Source organism: Salvelinus alpinus, chromosome 4 (assembly GCF_045679555.1).
Source record: "Salvelinus alpinus chromosome 4, SLU_Salpinus.1, whole genome shotgun sequence".
In the NCBI taxonomy this organism is placed as follows: Eukaryota; Metazoa; Chordata; class Actinopteri; order Salmoniformes; family Salmonidae; genus Salvelinus; species Salvelinus alpinus.
In genome coordinates, this window is record NC_092089.1 from 99,341,139 (window position 1) to 99,364,033 (window position 22,895).

General features: G+C 42.1%; 1 protein-coding gene across 12 annotated transcripts in view; it reads right to left on the reverse strand.

Moving 5' to 3' along the window:
* The window catches only part of LOC139574805 (glycine receptor subunit alphaZ1), a 96,897-nt gene that overhangs the window by 68,738 nt on the left and 5,264 nt on the right, over positions 1 to 22,895 (reverse strand). For 3 of the 12 annotated variants that reach the window (XM_071399706.1, XM_071399694.1, XM_071399695.1), the window contains exons 2-5: positions 18,583 to 18,606; positions 17,817 to 17,941; positions 8,027 to 8,053; positions 7,416 to 7,454 (exon numbers count right to left, since the gene is read on the reverse strand). In XM_071399706.1, coding sequence (XP_071255807.1) covers positions 7,416 to 7,454; positions 8,027 to 8,053; positions 17,817 to 17,941; positions 18,583 to 18,606 — 215 coding nt within the window. The remainder of the gene's footprint in view (positions 1 to 7,415; positions 7,455 to 8,026; positions 8,054 to 17,816; positions 17,942 to 18,582; positions 18,607 to 22,895) is intronic. The other 9 variants (XM_071399705.1, XM_071399697.1, XM_071399699.1 and 6 more) reach the window with 5 other exon arrangements.

Genomic DNA, 22,895 nt, shown 5'->3' on the forward strand with positions numbered 1-22,895 from the left:
ATATATACTGTATATATATGACAACAGTCTTCATCCATCCCCTGTGCATAATAAACAGTCTTTGGAAGAACAATACAGTCTTGTTGATAGGCTTCATGAGAAATCAACAACAGCAATCTGCAGCAAAGATAATATGTCAGTCACATTTTAATTGGACTGTGCAACATGACAAATGGTTGTTCCGTCTTACAAACCTCACCCATACATTCTCCTACCATGCATCACATTCACTGCTTTAACAGCGTGCACTTACAAGGATAAACTTTTCTGAGCTGGCTGGCATTCAGGAGAAGGCTTTTAGGAGAAATGGAATGGCATGATAGGACATCCCTGACAGGTTCCATACAGGGGGGGGGGGGGGCAGGGTCCTCTCAATGTCTCATTATTTAGATTAAATGTATTTGAATGTCAGTGGGCAGCTAGCTAGCTGGGTGGAGGCCCTGAAGCAGCATATAGTGGACAGCTAGCTAGCTGGATGGATGCCCTGAAGCTGCATATAGTGGACAGCTAGCTAGCTGGATGGAGGCCCTGAAGCTGCATATAGTGGGAAGCTAGCTAGCTGGATGGAGGCCCTGAAGCTGCATATAGTAGGCAGCTAGCTAGCTGGATGGAGAACCTGAAGCTGCATATAGTGGGCAGCTAGCTAGCTGGGTGGAGCCCCTGAAGCTGCATATAGTGGGCAGCTAACTGGCTGGATGGAGGCCCTGAAGCAGCATATAGTGGACAGCTAGCTAGCTGGATGGAGGCCCTGAAGCTGCATATAGTGGACAGCTAGCTAGCTGGATGGAGGCCCTGAAGCTGCATATAGTGGGAAGCTAGCTAGCTGGATGGAGGCCCTAAAGCTGCATATAGTAGGCAGCTAGCTAGCTGGATGGAGAACCTGAAGCTGCATATAGTGGGCAGCTAGCTAGCTGGGTGAAGCCCCTGAAGCTGCATATAGTGGGCAGCTAACTAGCTGGATGGAGGCCCTGAAGCTGCATATAGTGGGCAGCTAACTAGCTGGATGGAGGCCCTGAAGCTGCATATAGTGGGCAGCTAGCTAGCTGGATGGAGGCCCTGAAGCTGCATATAGTGGGCAGCTAACTAGCTGGATGGAGGCCCTGAAGCTGCATATAGTAGGCCGCTAGCTAACTATATGGAGGCCCTAAAGCTGCATATAGTGGGCAGCTAGCTAGCTGGGTGGAGGTCCTGAAGCAGCATATAGATGGCAGCTAGCTAGCTGGGTGGAGGCCCTGAAGCTGCATATAGTGGGCAGCTAGCTAGCTGGATGGAGGCCCTGAAGCTGCATATAGTGGGCAGCTAGCTAGCTGGATGGAGGCCCTGAAGCTGCATATAGTAGGAAGCTAGCTAGCTGGGTGGAGGCCCTGAAGCTGCATATAAAATGGCATCCTATTTCAATAGAACACAACTTTTGACGAGAGCCCTATGCAGACCCTGGTCAAAAGCAGTACACTATACAGGGAATTGGAAGCCATTTGGGAGTCCCCCTGAAAGCTCTTGATGGCTAGCACTGATGGCCAGTACAGACAGATAAGAGCCTAGATACTCAGAGTTTGCTATGTCACATGCCTATAAGTAATGACAGGTGACTAAATTACCAGAGCCTTTTCCTGGGCCCTGGGTTAGCTGGGCCAGATGGGAGGACATGACAGCCTTGGAGCAGTGTGACTCCAAAAGGACATTAATCAATAGCCAGGCCGTGGCTCGGGATACCGAACGCAGAACAGTTGACTAGGGTATTATTCCAGTGGATTACAGAGAGAGCCAGCGAGAGAGAGAGAGGGAGAGAGAGAGAGAGAGATTCATCCCAAATGGCACCCTATTCCATATATAGTGCACTACTTTTCACCAGGGCCCTTAGGGCTCTGGTCAAAAGTAGTGCACTATATAGGGAATAGGGTGCCATTTGAGACGTAGCCCAAGAGCGAGGTGTACTGCATGGAGCTGGTAGAGAGTGTGACGGAAGGCATAAAATGGATCAGTCAATGATTTTAGCAGACGTCGTGACGTTCGCTCTTTGCTTAGTGTTTTAATCATCTTGAGAGTGAAAACAAGAGCGAGGGGGAGGTTAGGGGTACCATGATACTGAGCACCGCTGTATCAGTCATCGGCTGAAGTAATCAACTGAGTACGGGCACGCACTCTGTTGAGAGGGCAAATCAAATGAAGCTGTGGTCATTCCAGCTGATATTGGACTAGTGGACTGGTGATATTGAACTGGTTCTAACGGTTTTTAATACAGGTGATGTCACATACTAACCAGACAGGGACCGGTGCACTCTATGCCACAGTATTAATCTACTTCAGTTTAATATTAAACAGCAGTAATGAACTGTGGGCTATAACTACCAGACCTGGGTTCAAATACTATTTGAAATATCTCAATTACTTTTACATACATATTCAGATATATTTTATTTTAATATTTTTATGTATTTTGGAAATACACTGGGAAAGTATTTGAAAATTCTCAAATACACTGACCGAAATACACGTCCATGCATTTAACCCAGGTATTTGAAAATAGTATTTGAAATAAGTATTTGAAAATACTCTCAAATACAATTTGGTAGACTATTTAGTTTTTACAAATAAGCATTCAAATACTCAAATAAAAGTACTTGCTTGGGCTGTCTATTTGAAAATACTCAAATAAACCGAAAAAAGAACGTGAAAATACCAGATACTCCAATACACGTTTCATTAACTATACATCAAATAACATGTGAATCAGTTTTGTATAAATCTCACTTAAATATACTGGCCACAAACTGCCATTAAGTGGTCTCAATATTTTTTATTTCATTTTCTAATTCCATGTGTTTAACCTAATAGGCATAATCTAGCAGAGTATCTGTCTACTAATAGGATCTACAATTGACGTGAATGTTTCTGTTGAAATAGATCTCCTCTCCTTTCCCTCCAGCCTCTCACGCCTTCTAAACTGATCATGTGATATGGTGAAGCAGGGCCTTCTAAACTGATCATGTGATATGGTGAAGCAGGGCCTTCTAAACTGATCATGTGATATGGTGAAGCAGGGCCTTCTAAACTGATCATGTGATATGGTGAAACAGGGCCTTCTAAACTGATCATGTGATATGGTGAAGCAGGGCCTTCTAAACTGATCATGTGATATGGTGAAACAGGGCCTTCTAAACTGATCATGTGATATGGTGAAACAGGGCCTTCTAAACTGATCATGTGATATGGTGAAACAGGGCCTTCTAAACTGATCATGTGATATGGTGAAACAGGGCCTTCTAAACTGATCATGTGATATGGTGAAACAGGGCCTTCTAAACTGATCATGTGATATGGTGAAACAGGGCCTTCTAAACTGATCATGTGATATGGTGAAACAGGGCCTTCTGATCCTGTGATATGGTGAAACAGGGCTTTCTAAACTGATCATGTGATATGGTGAAACAGGGCCTTCTAAACTGATCATATGATATGGTGAAACAGGGCCTTCTAAACTGATCATGTGATATGGTGAAACAGGGCCTTCTAAACTGATCATGTGATATGGTGAAACAGGGCCTTCTAAACTGATCATGTGATATGGTGAAACAGGGCCTTCTAAACTGATCATGTGATATGGTGAAACAGGGCCTTCTAAACTGATCATGTGATATGGTGAAACAGGGCCTTCTAAACTGATCATGTGATATGGTGAAACAGGGCCTTCTAAACTGATCATGTGATATGGTGAAACAGGGCCTTCTAAACTGATCATGTGATATGGTGAAACAGGGCCTTCTAAACTGATCATGTGATATGGTGAAACAGGGCCTTCTAAACTGATCATGTGATATGGTGAAACAGGGCCTTCTAAACTGACCATGTGATATGGTGAAACAGGGCCTTCTAAACTGATCATGTGATATGGTGAAACAGGGCCTTCTAAACTGATCATGTGATATGGTGAAACAGGGCCTTATAAACTGATCATGTGATGTGATATGGTGAAACAGGGCCTTCTAAACTGATCATGTGATGTGATATGGTGAAACAGGGCCTTCTAAACTGATCATGTGATGTGATATGGTGAAACAGGGCCTTCTAAACTGATCATGTGATATGGTGAAACAGGGCCTTCTAAACTGATCATGTGATATGGTGAAACAGGGCCTTCTAAACTGACCATGTGATATGGTGAAACAGGGCCTTCTAAACTGATCATGTGATATGGTGAAACAGGGTCTTCTAAACTGATCATGTGATATGGTGAAACAGGGCCTTCTAAACTGATCATGTGATGTGATATGGTGAAACAGGGCCTTCTAAACTGATCATGTGATGTGATATGGTGAAACAGGGCCTTCTAAACTGATCATGTGATATGGTGAAACAGGGCCTTCTAAACTGATCATATGATATGGTGAAACAGGGCCTTCTAAACTGATCATGTGATATGGTGAAACAGGGCCTTCTAAACTGATCATGTGATATGGTGAAACAGGGCCTTCTAAACTGATCATGTGATATGGTGAAACAGGGTCTTCTAAACTGATCATGTGATATGGTGAAACAGGGTCTTCTAAACTGATCATGTGATATGGTGAAACAGGGTCTTCTAAACTGATCATGTGATGTGATATGGTGAAACAGGGTCTTCTAAACTGATCATGTGATGTGATATGGTGAAACAGGGTCTTCTAAACTGATCATGTGATATGGTAAAACAGGGCAGCTCAGCTTGACTCTGTAAATGACAAGTAAGGTGATTGCACTTTGTTTAGGCTCAGTAAACACTAGAGCAGGTTTGGTTTGAACTAATATAAAAAAGCTTGTCCGTCGCTATCGTGAAAATATAAAATATGGTTCAAGTTTGTACACAGTATATCAAACCCATATCGATACTGAACATAAATACTCTATAAACGCAACATGTAAAGTGTTGGTCCCATGTTTCATGAGGTGATATAAAGATCCCAGAAATTTCCAAGCTTATTTCTCTTAAATTTTGTGCACAAATTTGATAACATCCCTGTCAGTGAGTGTTTCTCCTTTGCCAAGATAATAAATCCAACTGACAGATGTGTCATATCAGGAAGCTGATTAAACAGCATGATCATTAGAAGGCCCTGTCAGGAATCTAAAAAGATTTGGCATGGGTCCTCAGATCCTCAAAAGGTTCTACAGCTGCAACATCGAGAGCATCCTGACTGGTTGCATCACTGCCTGGTATGGCAACTGCTCGGCCTCCGACTGCAAGGCACTACAGAGGTTAGTGCGTACGGCCCAGTACATCACTGGGGCTAAGCTGCCTGCCATCCAGGACCTCTACACCAGGCGGTGCCAGAGGAAGGCCCTAAAAATTGTCAAAGACCCCACCCACCCCAGCCATAGACTGTTCTCTCTGCTACCGCATGGCAAGCGGTACCGGAGACCCAAGTCTATGACCAAAAGGCTTCTCAACAGCTTTTACCCCCAAGCCATAAAACTCCTGAACAGGTAATCAAATGGCTACCTGGACTATTTGCATTGCATTTGATTTGATTACACAGGTACACCTTGTCCTGGGACAATAAAAGGCCACTCTAAAATGTGCAGTTTTGTCACACAACACAGTGCCACAGATGTTTGAAGGAGCGTGCAATTGGCATGCTGATGGCAGAAATGTCTACCAGAGCTTATGCCAGAGAATTTAATGTTAATTTCTCTACCATAAGCCTCCTCCAATGTCGTTTTAGAGAATTTGGCAGTACGTCCAACCGGTCTCACAACCACAGACCACATGTAATCACGCCAGCCCAGGACCTCCACATCCGTCTGAGACCAGCCACGGAAAGCTGATGAAACTGAAGAGTATTTCTGTCTGTAATAAAACTCTTTTTCTGGGAAAAACTCATTCTGATTGGCTGAGCCTGGCTCATCTGCGGGTGGGCCTGGCTCCCAAGTGGGTGGGCCTATGCCCTCCCAGACCCACCCATGGCTTCGCCCCTGCCCAGTCACGTGAAATCCAAAGATTAGGGCCAAATTTATTTATTTAAATTGACTGATTTCCTTATAAATATGAACTCGATGGAATTGTTGCACGTTGCGTTTATATTTCTGTTCAGTATAGTTATGGATAAAATCATGTTTTCTTGGTTGGTGTATATGGAGTCAATCACTAGTATTGAATTGAATTGGGAGACATCAATAGGAGTAATCACACTCTATTAAATCCATAGCTAGCTATGGATAAAAACATTGTTTTCTTGGTTGGTGTGTATAGCAGGAGAGGAGAGCAGTTGAACTGCAAGTCATCCTCCGTGTTAAGCAGCTTTAAATCCTGGACTATCTGTTGACTATAGTAGAATCACACACACGCACGCACGCACGCACGCACGCACGCACGCACGCACACACGCACGCACACACACACACACACACACACACACACACACACACACACACACACACACACACACACACACACTCACACACTCACACACTCACACATTTTGTTGATCAAAGTCATTCAGCTTCCAGTAATGCTGTCCATATCGCATATTAAAAAGAATGAATAATGAAGACATCCCTTTTACAATTTCCCATATTCATACAATCATCTCATTTGGCAGGTTGCACAAACGAATATGATTATGTTTAAAAACAGAAGAATTTAAATACAGTTAATGTTGTTAAATATATAGAGGGATAAATTTCAATTAAAACAAATAAATGAATGCATTCCATGCTTGTTGCTTTTCAACCTCAGCAAGAATCTCTCTAATTAATTCTAATTACAATACAGACACAACGTTTCAGCCAAAAGGCAGACAGGCTACTAATAGTCCCTGTCATGTATAGCAGGTCATCTCCTGCTGTTAGGAGGAAAACAGGTCAGGTAGCCATTGAGGTCTTTTAGGCTGTAAATGAATGGAGTGATCTGTAGCACCAGCTATCCCTTATAATCATCACAATAGGATCATATCTCCACATCAGAATATTATACACATGTATCATAAAACTTTAACAAGCAAAGCTTACCATCCGGGAAAAAGTTAGATTTTTTACAGAGAAATAACATTTTCCTGGGCAACTTTCAAATTTGTATTCACACTTTACCGTCCAGAACAACAATTAGTAAAAAGACAGAAGAGACCACGTCAACATAAATTGAAAACAAAAAGGCTTGAAATATTGGACTAATGTTTTGAGATCATTTCTTAATTGCCAGCTGTTCGACAATAATCTCTTAGGAAAAAATCTGAAGACATACTATCAGCAGACTGATACACCTCACAGCATTATGCATTAACAATAAATACATGTATCCCCTTTAAGATGACACCTTAAAGGTGCTTGGTTTTCTTTTTTTTCCTCTCTTTTTTTCTTGCTTTAAAAGTGAAGATCGCCTGAGTGGCGTTGAGAGAGAGTGACTTGCATACTTTATTCTGTGATGAATAAAAATAAAGTACCTTTCTTGTGAGAAGCTTCTGTTTTGGGGCCTTGTGGGTCTAATAAAAAAAAAAAGATAATGATTAAAACACAACATACTCTAACAGCAAGTACTCACATTGTTTTTCTCAAAGCGGAAAACAACAATTAAAAACACATCTAGTATCACAACTTGCCAACACTTCAGAACTTATACAGGTAAGTGTGCGGCAGGGAAAGGAAGGAAAAATTGTGGTGGCCAAAATACTGAAGGCAATAGCAGGAAGGAGGGATGCACGAGTTTGTGTTGGAGAACGTCATAGCGTGTCGGGCAGGAGAGGAGGCGATGCAGAGATGAGAGGAGGGGTAGAGGAGGGTTGCAAGGCATAGTTCTTCACGGTAGGCAGAAGGTGAGGTTAGCAAAATGCACTAAGATGAAAAACATCAGACAAGGGAAAGATGCATAGACTACATGTTAAACTGGCCTTGCTTAGATCTGCTTGCATCATTTGGCTTTAAATGCTTAAATGCTTAAATTTTCTTATCAAGCAACTAGTAAGTGTTTCAAACAAATGTTCTAATAAATGGGATATAAAAATATTTGTTTCTTTTTTTTTTAGATTTGATTAATCTAAAAAATTATATTTTTTACCTCTTCCACTCGGGGGGACCCCTGCAACTGAGCAGCAAAATTGGTGCAACACAAGAGAACAGGAACAGGAAGTGTACTTAGTGGACGAAGTGATATAAAACACAAAGGCTCACACACAGAAGTGAGCAATTCATTGTTTTACAGTACCTGGGCCTTTTCCAGTTATTCTGGAAAGTACCTTTTTTATAAATTGCCATGACTGAAGTTGGCCATGCATAATTTCAAACCTGGTTGGCTTTTCACTAATCCAGCACAACAAACCAGCTTATTACAATTCAAGATAGAAGAATTAGTCCCCATATTGCACTTATTTGGTAAGTGTGTAAAATAAATAAGGCATGCAAAAGATAACACCAAATACCTGATAATAACCTTAATATTTCAACCTGTTCAATCTCACCTTTTACATCCAAAGGCTGTTAATGATAAGGTACTGTACATAACAAATACATTAACACAAACATACATTTCAATAATTATTTCAGCCATAATTCAGATCCTAATCAGTTCAACAGAAAGTTTGCTCCTTCCCAGATGACATCTGCTGCTCATTTGACATACTGCCGGTTCTCTCCTGTCGACACAGAGGAATTGTTATTCCAAGGTGCATAGTAAATGTATTTTCTCAACAAAGATTGTGTGTTGATAGGTTTTCTCGTTGTGCTCCGGAGGCGCATTGAATTTGTAAACCAGGCGGCATGCAGCCTGCCTACTTTCCTCTACCTGGCAAGTGTCATTGATGAGAGATGGCGACTACACAGAGCTCAAGTCTTTGTGGGGATATTTTAATCTATCAACGTCAGGAGAAAAGGAAATCGTTCTTTTAAGGCAGATGGAAAGTATTCTGCATGACCATGAACTGTTGTAGACAGGTGATTCAAACTCTATAATCTGTCTGGATCCAGTGAGGATTATTTTTCTTCCTCTTGTTTTTACACTCTGCACGCAAGGCAATCCCTATTGTGTCAACCTAAGCTTGGGTTTATCCTCTGTGCCAAGGATCTATTTGAGATCTGAAAACCTGATCCAAACATTAAACCACCACTTGTTTTCTTTCTTCCAAGCTTGCAATCTCATAATGGCTAATTACTAGCAGTGTGTAAAATCTATTCTCCATGCTTTACAGAGAGGTACAGGCTTTGTTCAACATTTAAAAAAAATAGTGAATAATCAGCTATAAGAAAGCATATTCGACTTTTAGAATGAATCCATCTGGTCCTGGAAGCATCTCAGTCACGCACCAGTTCACAAAAGGACAAATCTCGAAAGGCGACAGTTAAAAACGTCTTGCAAGGAAAAGAAAAACATTTACTTGGGGGGTCTTGACTAAACAATTATATGGCAACTTTAATGTCACACTCAAGTGTGATCACCGTTTTCCCACTTCCCAGTATCAGAAATGAAATGACCCAAATGACAGGAAGTGACAGTAGCCTTCATGACACCATCTCCTCTTCTCCTCACAGTAGTATTAGAGAAGCTTCAGTGACCAGACAGAAAGATGCAGCATCCCATTCAACCATTCTCACATGCATTAAATTAAAAAGTGTTCATGTTTGACATCATGCTGAATAACAATATCAAGGGCAAACTCCGACCAATAGGGGTTTAATATTATCTTTGATATTATTTGATATTATTTCATTAAAATGAATAGAATAAAGCTACTGTTTATTTCTTTTGAAAGGTGTTTCTCATTTGTTTACATGTACAGTAGACTCATACTAAGAACAGATTTTTACAAAGTACTACAGTAGTGGATGGTTGGATACTACAACTATCTGTCCTATCCTATCCTGTCCTGCTGTCCTATCCTATCCTGTCCTGCTATACTATCCTGTCCTATCCTATCCTATCCTATCCTGTCCTGCTGTCCTATCCTATCCTGTCCTGCTATACTATCCTGTCCTATCCTATCCTGACCTATCCTGTCCTGTCCTATCCTATCCTGACCTATCCTGTCCTATCCTGTTCTATCCTGTCCTATCATGTCCTGTCCTGTCCTATCCTATCCTGCTGTCCTATCCTGTCCTATCCTGTTCTGCTATCCTATCCTGTCCTATCCTGTCCTGCCATATCCTGTCCTATACTGTCCTATCCTACCCTGCTGTCCTATCCTGTCCAATCCTGTCCTGCTGTCCTATCCTGTGTATGGTGTCCTATCCTGTCCAATCCTGTACTGCTGTCCTATCATGTCCTGTCCTATCCTGTCCTATCCTATCATGTCCTGTCCTATTCTGCCCTGCTGTCCTATCCTGTTCTGCTGTCCTATCCTGTCCTATACTATCATGTCCTGTCTTATCCTGTCATATCCTGCTGTCCAGTCCTATCTAGTCCTGTCCTATCCTGTCCTGCTGTCCTATCCTGTTCTGCTGTCCTATCCTGTCCTATACTATAATGTCCTGTCTTATCCTGTCATATCCTGCTGTCCAGTCATATCCTGTCCTATCCTGCTGTCCCATCCTGTCCTATACTATCATGTCCTGTCTTATCCTGTCATATCCTGCTGTCCAGTCCTATCTTGTCCTATCCTGTCCTGCTGTCCTATCCTGTTCTGCTGTCCTATCCTGTCCTATACTATCATGCCCTGTCTTATCCTGTCATATCCTGCTGTCCAGTCCTATCTTGTCCTGTCCTATCCTGTCCTGCTGTCCTATCCTGTCCTATACTATCATGTCCTGTCTTATCCTGTCATATCCTGCTGTCCAGTCCTATCTTGTCCTGTCCTATCCTGTCCTGCCCTCTAACAGTGGGCTGACTGCTACATTATCCATTACATTTTCTGCTGTGTCCTTGCAATTCTGCCTCATTAGACTTTGAAACATGATCAATACTTTTGTCATAACTCAGGGGGGAGTCACCCTTGCAATGATATTAAACGTCTACTCCCAGGGCAACATAGCAGTTCAGTGCAAATGTTTAGATCCTAGAGAATCCAATACCAAGGCAAGCATCCGGAGTAACTCCTTTGACTATTCTCGGGACCTAAAATGTCTTCTCATTCACCAAACATAGTGAATTAACTCAAATAATTCAATTGACATAGATTGTTTTAAGAAGAAGGCAGACTAAAGTTTCAATGTCAGTACGTAATGAAGTTAACGGTTGGTGTGTGTGTTATATCTGGGAATATAACTCTGGTTGGGGATTGTTCTTTAATGAACCCACACAGTACAATAAAGAACCCTTGTCCATTCCTTTAATGTTCCAGTCAGCAGATCAGTCCGGGTGGATCCCTGTTGACATGCGTATATGAATACAGCAGCATCTGAAGACTGCCCCCTCCCCCCTCTCTCATTAGGGTATTCCATTAATCCTATTAGCTACCCATTAAACAAGTGCTGATAACACCAAATGAACGTCAAGCTCCACCAGCTAATAATATTTCATCTCCCCAGTCAGGTAGGTTGAAACAAAAAGAGAACGAAAAGAAGAAGAGTTAGAACAGAGAGAGAGAGAGAGAGAGAGAGAGAGAGAGAGAGAGAGAGAGAGAGAGAGAGAGAGAGAGAGAGAGAGAGAGAGAGAGAGAGAGAGAGAGAGAGAGAGAGAGAGAGAGAGAGAGAGAGAGAGAGACTCCGTGCGTAGGGAAAAGAAGCCAGAAGCCAGAAACAGTAAATATACGGCAGCAAGGACTGTATATTTACATATGTTTACTTGTCTCGCAAAAATTCAGAAGCAAAGTGACACAGCTAGTTCATTGTGAAAGCGTTTGGTTACACTGATCATCACTGTGATGTGACATGGCAGGCTTTAAAAAGGAAGCTGCTTGGGAGAAAGAGGAGAGAGCAGAGAGGACTAAGTGACTGACTGTCTAAGTGACTGACTGTCTGACTGACTGACTGTCCGACTGATTGACTGTCTGACTGGCTGTCTGACTAGCTGACTGACTGGCTCACTGTCTGATTGGCTGACTGACTGATTGTCCGAATGACTGACTGCCTCTCTGACTGGCTGACTGACTGGCTGACTGTCTGAATGGACTGGCTGACTGACAGGCGAACTGGCTGACTGACTGTCTGAATGGACTGACTGTCTGACTGACTGTCTGTCTGACTGTCTGTCTGTCTGACTGTATGACTGGCTGACTGACTGACTGTCTGATTGACTGTCTGAATGGACTGGCTGACTGACTGTCTGTCTGACTGTCTGAATGGACTGACTGACTGAATGACTGACTGTCTGTCTGACTGGCTGCCTGGCTGTCTGATTGGCTGACTGTATGACTGACTGTCTGACTAACTGTCTGACTGGCTGACTGACTGTCTGATTGGCTGACTGGACTGACTGACTGACTGTCTGAATAGACTGACTGACTGGTTGACTGGCTGTCTGATTGTCTGACTGTATGACTGGCTGGCTGTCTGACTGTATGACTGGCTGACTGACTGTCTGACTGGCTGACTGTCTGAATAGACTAAATGGCTGACTGTCTGATTGGCTGGCTGTCTGACTGGCTGACTGATTGACTGTCTGACTGTCTGAATTGACTGACTGTCTGACTGTATGACTGGCTGACTGATAGTCTGACTGGCTGTCTGATTGGCTGTCTGTCTGACTGTATGACTGGCTGACTGACTGTCTGAATAAACTGACTGGCTGACTTACTGTCTGACTGGCTGACTGACTGTCTGACTGGCTGATTGGCTGGCTATCTGACTGGCTGGCTGACTGTCTGAATGTCTGACTCTATGACTGGCTGACTGACTGATTGACTGTCTGATTGACTGACTGTCTGAATGGACTGACTGACTGACTGTCTGTCTGACAGAAAGAGCAGTAACAACCCAGGGTGGGGTGATGACTGACTGACTGACAGGGTGGGGTGGTGATGTGTATTTTGGTGGAATCTGCACAGCGTCATGGTTGTCGGCCAAGCTGCTCCTCACTGTGACTGATGAGGAGGGACAAGGTTGAAGAGGAGACTGGAGTCACAGCTGTACCCCCCACCACTGTTCATCACTGCAGGACAGGCAGAGTGGGGCCCTAGATTACACCGGCCTCACCCTACCTATAGCTCTATGCTTGTCTCACAAATGGCACCCTATTCTATATATAGTGCACTACTTTAGACCAGGGCCCAATGCGCCCCTTTTCCCTATATAGTGCACTACTTTAGACCAGGGGAGAGGTGGTGTGTGGGGGGGTGTTGGGAAGGGGAGAGGTGGTGTGTGGGGGGGTGTTGGGAAGGGGAGAGGTGGTGTGTGGGGGGGTGTTGGGAAGGGGAGAGTAGCTGTGTGGGGGGGGTGCGGGTTGGGAAGGGGAGAGGTGGTGTGTGGGGGGGTGTTGGGAAGGGGAGAGTAGCTGTGTGGGGGGGGCGGGTTGGGAAGGGGAGAGGTGGTGTGTGGGGGGGTGTTGGGAAGGGGAGAGGTGGTGTGTTGGGGGTGTTGGGAAGGGGAGAGTAGGTGTGTTGGTGGGGGGGGAGTAGGTGTGTGGGGAGGGTGTTGAGAAGACTACCTTAACCTTCTTAGCCGTTGTTGGAGATTGAACGTTAAAGTGTAATGAATTAAATATTAAAAATAAACTCGTAGACCATACATGGGAGGTCCCAAATGTGTCAGAAGGATATTTCCTATTTTCCATTCCAATAGAGATCCTGCTAAATCAATTAGAAGGCTTCCCCACAGTGAGTCCCAGTCATGATCAGCATAATTTCCTCTCATGCCAGCACATTCATAGCTTCAGGCAATTCTCTGCTCTTTCTCTCCCTGTTTTCACTCTTGCTGTGCCACCACATTAGCAGAGGTGGTGGTAGATTGAGGAGGTGTGCTCCGCTGTTAGACCTACAGCGAATGCCTTCTAACATTCTAATGTTCTAAAGAAAGCCTTCTAGCATTCTAACGTTCTAATGTTCTAAAGAATGCCTTCTAACATTCTGATGTTATAAAGAATGGCTTCTAACGTTCTAACATTCTAATGTTCTAAGGAATGCCTTCTAACGTTCTAACATTCTAATGTTCTAAAGAATGCCTTCTAACGTTCTAACATTCTAATGTTCTAAAGAATGCCTTCTAACGTTCTAACATTCTAATGTTCTAAAGAATGCCTTCTAACGTTCTAACATTCTAATGTTCTAAACAATGCCTTCTACCGTTCTAATGTTCTAAAAAAGGCCTTCCAACGGTCTGATGTTCTAAAGAATGCTTTCTAATGTTATAATGTTCTAAAGAATGGCTTCTAACGTTCTAATGTTCTAAAGAATGCCTTCTAACGTTCTAACATTCTAATGTTCTAAAGAATGCCTTCTAACGTTCTAACATTCTAATGTTCTAAAGAATGCCTTCTAACGTTCTAACATTCTAATGTTCTAAAGAATGGCTTCTAACGTTCCAACGGTCTGATGTTCTAAAGAATGCTTTCTAATGTTATAATGTTCTAAAGAATGGCTTCTAACGTTCTAATGTTCTAAAGAATGCCTTCTAACGTTCTAACATTCTAATGTTCTAAAGAATGCCTTGTAACGTTCTGATATTCTAAAGAAGGCCTTCTAATGTTCTAATGTTCTAAAGAAAGCCTTCTAACGTTCTACCGTTCTAATGTTCTAAGGAATGCCTTCTAACGTTCTAACATTCTAATGTTCTAAAGAATGCCTTCTAACGTTCTAACATTCTAATGTTCTAAAGAATGCCTTGTAACGTTCTGATATTCTAAAGAAGGCCTTCTAATGTTCTAACGTTCTAAAGAAAGCCTTCTAACGTTCTAACGTTCTAATGTTCTAAAGAGTGCCATCTAACGTTCTAACATTCTAATGTTCTAAACAATGCCTTCTACCGTTCTAATGTTCTAAAAAAGGCCTTCCAACGGTCTGATGTTCTAAAGAATGCTTTCTAATGTTATAATGTTCTAAAGAATGGCTTCTAACGTTCTAATGTTCTAAAGAATGCCTTCTAACGTTCTAACATTCTAATGTTCTAAAGAATGCCTTCTAACGTTCTAACATTCTAATGTTCTAAACAATGCCTTCTAACATTCTAATGTTCTAAAGAATGGCTTCTAACGTTCTACCATTCTAATGTTCTAATGTTCTAAAGAATGGCTTCTAACGTTCTAACATTCTAATGTTCTAAAGAATGGCTTCTAACGTTCTAATGTTCTAAAGAATGCCTTCTAACGTTCTAACGTTCTATTGTTCTAAAAATGCCTTGTAACGTTCTGATATTCTAAAGAAGGCCTTCTAATGTTCTAATGTTCTAAAGAAAGCCTTCTAACGTTCTACCGTTCTAATGTTCTAAGGAATGCCTTCTAACGTTCTAACATTCTAATGTTCTAAAGAATGCCTTCTAACGTTCTAACATTCTAATGTTCTAAAGAATGCCTTGTAACGTTCTGATATTCTAAAGAAGGCCTTCTAATGTTCTAACGTTCTAAAGAAAGCCTTCTAACGTTCTAACGTTCTAAAGAGTGCCTTCTAACGTTCTAACATTCTAATGTTCTAAAGAAGGCCTTCTAACGTTCTAACATTCTAATGTTCTAAAGAATGCCTTCTAACGTTCTAACATTCTAATGTTCTAAAGAAGGCCTTCTAACGTTCTAACATTCTAATGTTCTAAAGAATGCCTTCTAACGTTCTAACATTCTAATGTTCTAAAGAATGCCTCTGAAGTTCTACAATTCTATAAACAATATTTTTGCCATTCTAATTCTAGAAAGAACATAGCAGTTCAAACGTTCCATTGTGTTTACTGAATATCTTCTAAACAACCCCCATCATTCTCGCAGCTCTGACTGAAGATGTTTCTTAGTCTTTGAACAGACGTTCATTATGAAGAAATGACCTGCCAGACTGTTTATTTCATGAATGGGATTCATGTGTTTGGCTGGCAGGGATGGGAGAAGGACTGCTTGAATGAGTGAGTCTACCACTCACACTACAATACAGTGTTGACCTGACAGCCATGACTAACCTCTGAATCTATCTCACATTGTTCCATCCCATGACAATAGGCCTTTCGCCACACACTAGTCATATGATTAACATTATACATTACGTAAAGTCATGTCTTTTTCCTTAATATGCAAAAACATTTTACATTAGAATACTGTTAGCTTTCATTGGAGTTTTTAGCGAATATCTGACCCTATTTATACTCACCAGCATGAAAACTGCTATTGTGCTTCTTGTATTAAAGCACTTGACAAGCCCACTGAGGCTGAGCTGATTCTACAGTGAGCACTTTCTCTGGGCAGTGTACTACAACTGTGATGTAGTAGGTTTAGCTGAAAGCAGAACTCTACAGGTCAGGCAAGCCAGTGCCTGCTATAATCCGTCACAATGTCATCAATGTTATCATTGTGAATTGAGACGGCTCAAAAAATAACATTCAATACATTCATACAAAGCCTCTGTACATAAAACAGTTTATACAGCAAAGCAAAGCGTTTTTTGTTTGTTGTTGTTGCAGCGAACATGGTGAGCGAAGTGAAGAGACGTTATGTAGTCTAACTGTATGAGTCGATGTGGTTTTGTAACTCTAGCAGGCTGAATAATTCATGCTTCGTCACAGCAAACACTCCTGGATTCAGTACTGCATATACTGAGATGTCATACTCATGGAAATCACATGTAATATACCTGTAAAAGGCACAGCATTTCATGGGCCAAAACATCATGTTACATGTTACACAGAGTAGTAGTCACATTGCAGTTAGTTAACGTGTATCAAAGCATGTATCTTAGATAGATAATCCCAATCAAATTCTTTCAATTGTCTTCAGAAACCATGCTCATCTCAGTGTATGCTATGGAAACGGGTTGTTTGTGACAGCGGTTTCTCATGCAGACCATTGGATTCATATTTTTGTCTTATTATTATGTTATTCATTCTGTAATTGTGATGGTAATATTAAAATATATATTTATATATATATATATATGTTTTGTATACCATAAAGCATGTAAATTATACCACCTCAGATAAGGATGTACAGAAAATAATTGTGGTATTAATACGAGAGCAAAAAATATTGTAAAATAGAGCAACTCTCATCAAAATTATGTTCTTTCAAACAATTTTGGGATGAATACATTTGGAGGGTTGCCACAACGGTGCTCTACCATTGAAAATGATGAAGAGTTCTTTCAAACACTCCAACATAACGGTGCTCTACCATTGAAAATGATGAAGAGTTCTTTCAAACACTCCATCATAACGGTGCTCTACCATTGAACATCACAGCTTGGACTGAGTTATCATAACGTGGCTGTATTGCTGACCATAGTTCAATAAGGAAACCTCTGACATGTATCTTCATGGGTGCTTCCATATAGGGAAACGGCACTTTTAACGTTACAGGAAACATGTTTAGCAACACACTGCCTACAGTATACCACCAAACAGACATTCAGGATATTGAGACGGTTGTGATGTTTTTACAGGAATGTAGCCAGCTTCCCACAATAAAATAATAACATGACTCCATTTCATTGTAGCCACATCCTGTAAATATATGGAGGATTTGTGAACATCGTAACAGCCTAATTCAATATTTTAAGGTTTAAAAAGTGATAAGTGTTTATTAAGGTGTAAAAAGTGTTAAAAAAGTGTTATGTTTAATGTGTGAAAATGACCTCACTCGGATAATGTATTCAAAGAACCAACTCATTTAAATCTGAATTATTTGCTAAAGCCCAAATCAATAGTAAAATAAAGATATCATATATATTGATATTATATACATTTCATAGTTTAACTACACTGTCCTCTCTTTACTATCCTGACTGGAATATGTTTTTTCTGCTTGTGCTTGGCTACATTCCTGTTTAATCCCACTGTGTCTTGGTGGCTGCTCCTACCTTTAAAATTAGGTCTGATTCTTGCATCATAACCCGAAACTTTGCCCATGAGTTTGTCCAAGAACTCAGAGGGAGGCATTGGGGAGGCAGCTTTTCGAGCCGCGGCTTCTTTAGAGGCTGCCAAGCTAGAGACAGAAGAGAGAAAAGAAAAGGAGGGAGAGAGAGAGAGAGAGAAAGAGAGACAGAGATGGGTGCACAACTGAGATTTGAATGGTGAGTTGTTGTCATACATAGCAGCATTCTGAGAGTAATCCAATCCAACAAGTATTTTCTGTTGAGGGACGCTACCATTACTGATTCCCTTCACTTGTCCATTTGCTATATACTGTGAATCAATATGAAGTCAACTACTTTACTTGCATTCCAAATAAATATATAGCAGTTTGATTAGCTCCATGAGCAAAGTATGAACATTGAGGGGAAATTTTAGGAAGTATCCACTTCATGAGTTATATGCTCAGAGGATAATCAATAATATTGATTATCCATTAAGTTGTTGTTATTTGACTCCTTCACACCGTAGCCTACAACACAGAACAGCTTATCCAATAAACAGTATGTGTATTAGATATGTTCTACATATCTCATCTACATTCATTTTTGTATTTCCTTTTTTAAATCCATCAACAAAATAGTATTAAACATTCCATACACAGAATAAAAGCAAGGTTTACATAACTACAAATATCTGTAACCTCACAATCCATTTCCTGTGATGACAGAATAATAAAATAATCAAAGTTTTTCGAAAATACCAAAAACATACCAACTTATAGCTCCAAAAAGAAAGCTGAAAACAGAAAATAGGTTAATTACTTCCCAATTGTTTGGTGCAGGGAGAATTTGCATATCCAGAATGAACCTCTTATGGATAATTAAGATGACAGATGATGACCAGGGTGGCTTTCCCTTTAATGTTTCATGCATGCAGTCTTCTGAAACTGAGATGAAATAGATGAGCTGAAATAGATGAGATGAGGAGAAAGAAAAGAACAAACATGTTACAGTAACCACCGCCACAAAATACAACTGACATCACATGTCATCATGTGATAATAACACCAACGACAAGCCTTTTTTGTTGACAACTGTGATCATTAACCCAACAACAAAGGGCATATTTAGTCATGTCAGCTCAAAAGGTATTCCTACACATATTCACCAACTGCCCCCCCATCGGTCGGGCTAAAAAAACTATTCACCAACTGCCCCCCCATCGGTCGGCTAAAAAAACTATTCACCAACTGCCCACCCATCGGTCGGCTAAAAAAACTATTCACCAACTGCCCCCCCATCGGTCGGCTAAAAAAACTATTCACCAACCGCCCCCCCATCGGTCGGCTAAAAAAACTATTCACCAACTGCCCCCATCAGTAGACTAACATATTAACCAACTGCCCCATCAGTAGACTAACATATTAATCAACTGCCCCATCAGTAGACTAACATATTAACCAACTGCCCCATCAGTAGTCTAACATATTAACCAACTGCCCCCATCAGTAGACTAACATATTAACCAACTGCCCCATCAGTAGACTAACATATTAACCAACTGCCCCATCAGTAGACTAACATATTAACCAACTGCCCCATCAGTAGACTAACATATTAACCAACTGCCCCATCAGTAGACTAACATATTAACCAACTGCCCCATCAGTAGACTAACATATTAACCAACTGCCCCCATCAGTAGACTAACATATTAACCAACTGCCCCATCAGTAGTCTAACATATTAACCAACTGCCCCATCAGTAGACTAACATATTAACCAACTGCCCCATCAGTAGACTAACATATTAACCAACTGCCCCATCAGTAGACTAACATATTAACCAACTGCCCCATCAGTAGACTAACATATTAACCAAATGCCCCATCAGTAGACTAACATATTAATCAACTGCCCCCATCAGTAGACTAACATATTAATCAACTGCCCCATCAGTAGACTAACATATTAACCAACTGCCCCATCAGTAGACTAACATATTAACCAACTGCCCCCATCAGTAGACTAACATATTAATCAACTGCCCCCATCAGTAGACTAACATATTAATCAACTGCCCCATCAGTAGACTAATAAACATATTAGAAAACTTCCCCCATCAGAAGAGGATGGACACAGAACACTGAAGTACTGTAAACGAGGAAGTTCGCAGTCTCCCATGTCTCTCCATACTGCTACCAGTCTGTGTGTGGGTGGGCCACCATAACTGCCAGGTCACTGGCCAGGCTGTGCTGCTGCTACTGTCACATGGGCAGTCACCAAGTACCCCAGAGGCTGCTGCTTGGGTCAGCCAAGCACTACTCTCTAAATACTGGCTTTACGCATCAGGCTTCATAGAAATGGCATGTGAACCCTATATAGTACAATGGCACCCCATAGGGCACTACTTCTGACCAGTAGTGTACTATACTGTATAAGTGGGGAATACTCTGCCATTTTGGACGCATTCCTAGATTTTCAATATTTCCTCGCTATCGTTTAAGCTTTTGTTTGTGTTTTTGCTGCTGTGTCATTTTTGGAAATTTGGCATTTGAAAGGCACATACAGTATGTTGTCCTAATCACTGCCAAAGTAGTTGATTCTATACTCACACTGATGACTGGACAGTGTTGATAACTGTTAACACTATCAGTGTTGCAGCTGTAATTTTCAACCATAGGTGGCGATTGTGAAAAGCATCCCTGGCGGGTTAACTGATACCCTGAAACCCTGGTGGTCCAACTGATACCCTGAAATCCTGGTGGTCCAACTGATACCCTGAAATCCTGGTGGTCAAATTGATACCCTGAAGCCTTGGTGGTCCAACTGCTACCCTGAAACCCTGGTGGTCCAACTGCTACCCTGAAACCCTGGTGGTCCAACTGATACCCTGAAACCCTGGTGGTCCAACTGATACCCTGAAATCCTGGTGGTCCAACTGATACCCTAAAACCCTGGTGGTCAAATTGATACCCTGAAGCCTTGGTGGTCCAACTGCTACCCTGAAACCCTGGTGGTCCAACTGATACCCTGAAACCCTGGTGGTCCAACTGATACCCTGAAACCCTGGTGGTCCAACTGATACCCTGAAACCCTGGTGGTCCAACTGATACCCTGAAACCCTGGTGGTCCAACTGATACCCTGAAACCCTGGTGGTCCAACTGATACCCTGAAGCCCTGGTGGTCCAACTGATACCCTGAAGCCCTGGTGGCTCAACTGATACCCTGAAACCCTGGTGGCTCAACTGATACCCTGAAACCCTGGTGGTCCAACTGATACCCTGAAACCCTGGTGGTCCAACTGATACCCTGAAGCCCTGGTGGCTCAACTGATACCCTGAAACCCTGGTGGCTCAACTGATACCCTGAAACCCTGGTGGTCCAACTGATACCCTGAAACCCTGGTGGCTCAACTGATACCCTGAAACCCTGGTGGCTCAACTGATACCCTGAAACCCTGGTGGCTCAACTGATACCCTGAAACCCTGGTGGCTCAACTGATACCCTGAAACCCTGGTGGTCCAACTGATACCCTGAAACCCTGGTGGCTCAACTGATACCCTGAAGCCCTGGTGGTCCAACTGATACCCTGAAACCCTGGTGGTCCAACTGATACCCTGAAACCCTGGTGGCTCAACTGATACCCTGAAACCCTGGTGGTCCAACTGATACCCTGAAACCCTGGTGGTCCAACTGATACCCTGGAACCCTGGTGGTCCAACTGATACCCTGAAACCCTGGTGGTCCAACTGATACCCTGGAACCCTGGTGGTCCAACTGATACCCTGAAGCCCTGGTGGTCCAACTGATACCCTAAAACCCTGGTGGTCCAACTGATACCCTGGAACCCTGGTGGTCCAACTGATACCCTGAAACCCTGGTGGTCCAACTGATACCCTGAAGCCCTGGTGGTCCAACTGATACCCTGAAACCCTGGTGGTCCAACTGATACCCTGAAACCCTGGTGGTCCAACTGATACCCTGAAACCCTGGTGGTCCAACTGATACCCTGAAGCTATCTGCAGACCAAACAGTTTCTGTCAAGTCTGCCAAATCACTGTGTCTCTTCCATCAATGCTGGCATTATGGTTCATTGATGGAACATTCCTAAGAGTTACACTTCTATACTAACGATCTATATCAATCCATACCAAGACAGACAAGTCTAGAATGTATAGCCTAGATTTCTTAGAATCTTAGAATTCTAGAACTGTTAGAATTCTAGAACTGTTAGAATTCTAGAATGTTTTGAGTGGAATTTGCTTTGAGCAGATAATGCAGTGTATCAAGGATTATTCTAATACCAGTTAATTACCACACAACACGGTGGAATCCTATCATAAGAACCTAAACACAATAGTCGGCTGTGACCATGAGGTTAGTACTAGGGATCAAGTGCTGCAAATAAACTGTTGTTAGGACTCACGCAATACAGACAATACCATACTCTAACGCCGTGAAAAAAGCGTTTCAATTTAGTATTGAACAAACACCCTCGAACTGACGACACAATCAGATTAGTCATAGAGAGATTAGACAGTGTCCTCTACAGAGATAATTGACTTAGACAGCTAGCATGGCCCATGCTGTGGGCTACGCAGGAATCTGTTTGACAGTGTGAAATTGGGGGACCGGCACACTCTTTCTCCTTACATTATTGGGGGGGGGGGGGTATAATAGGAATGTGTAGCATCGCTATCACACCAAATCACAACATCTATGGAGGTTAATCCCACACAAAACCACAGGAATTTGCACCAAGAAAATCTTGGACCAACACACTCTTTCTCCTTACATCATAGAGACCCTTCGGTTAAGAAATATAATATATGAACCTAGGATAGACCACTTATCCACTGAATCACATAATCAATAGGCCTAGAAGTCAATCCCACTCAAAACCACAGGAATCAGGATTCTACACCCATGGGGGTATCAACAAGATCATCTGTGATTTCCTTCCTTCTGTCTGGGCTTCTCCCGTCCCGAGTGACTTGTTCCTGGGTTTTGCATGATCAAAGTTTAGATTTACTTGAATTATTTCTGATCAATGCTTGCTTGGCCAGGCCACGGCCAACTGT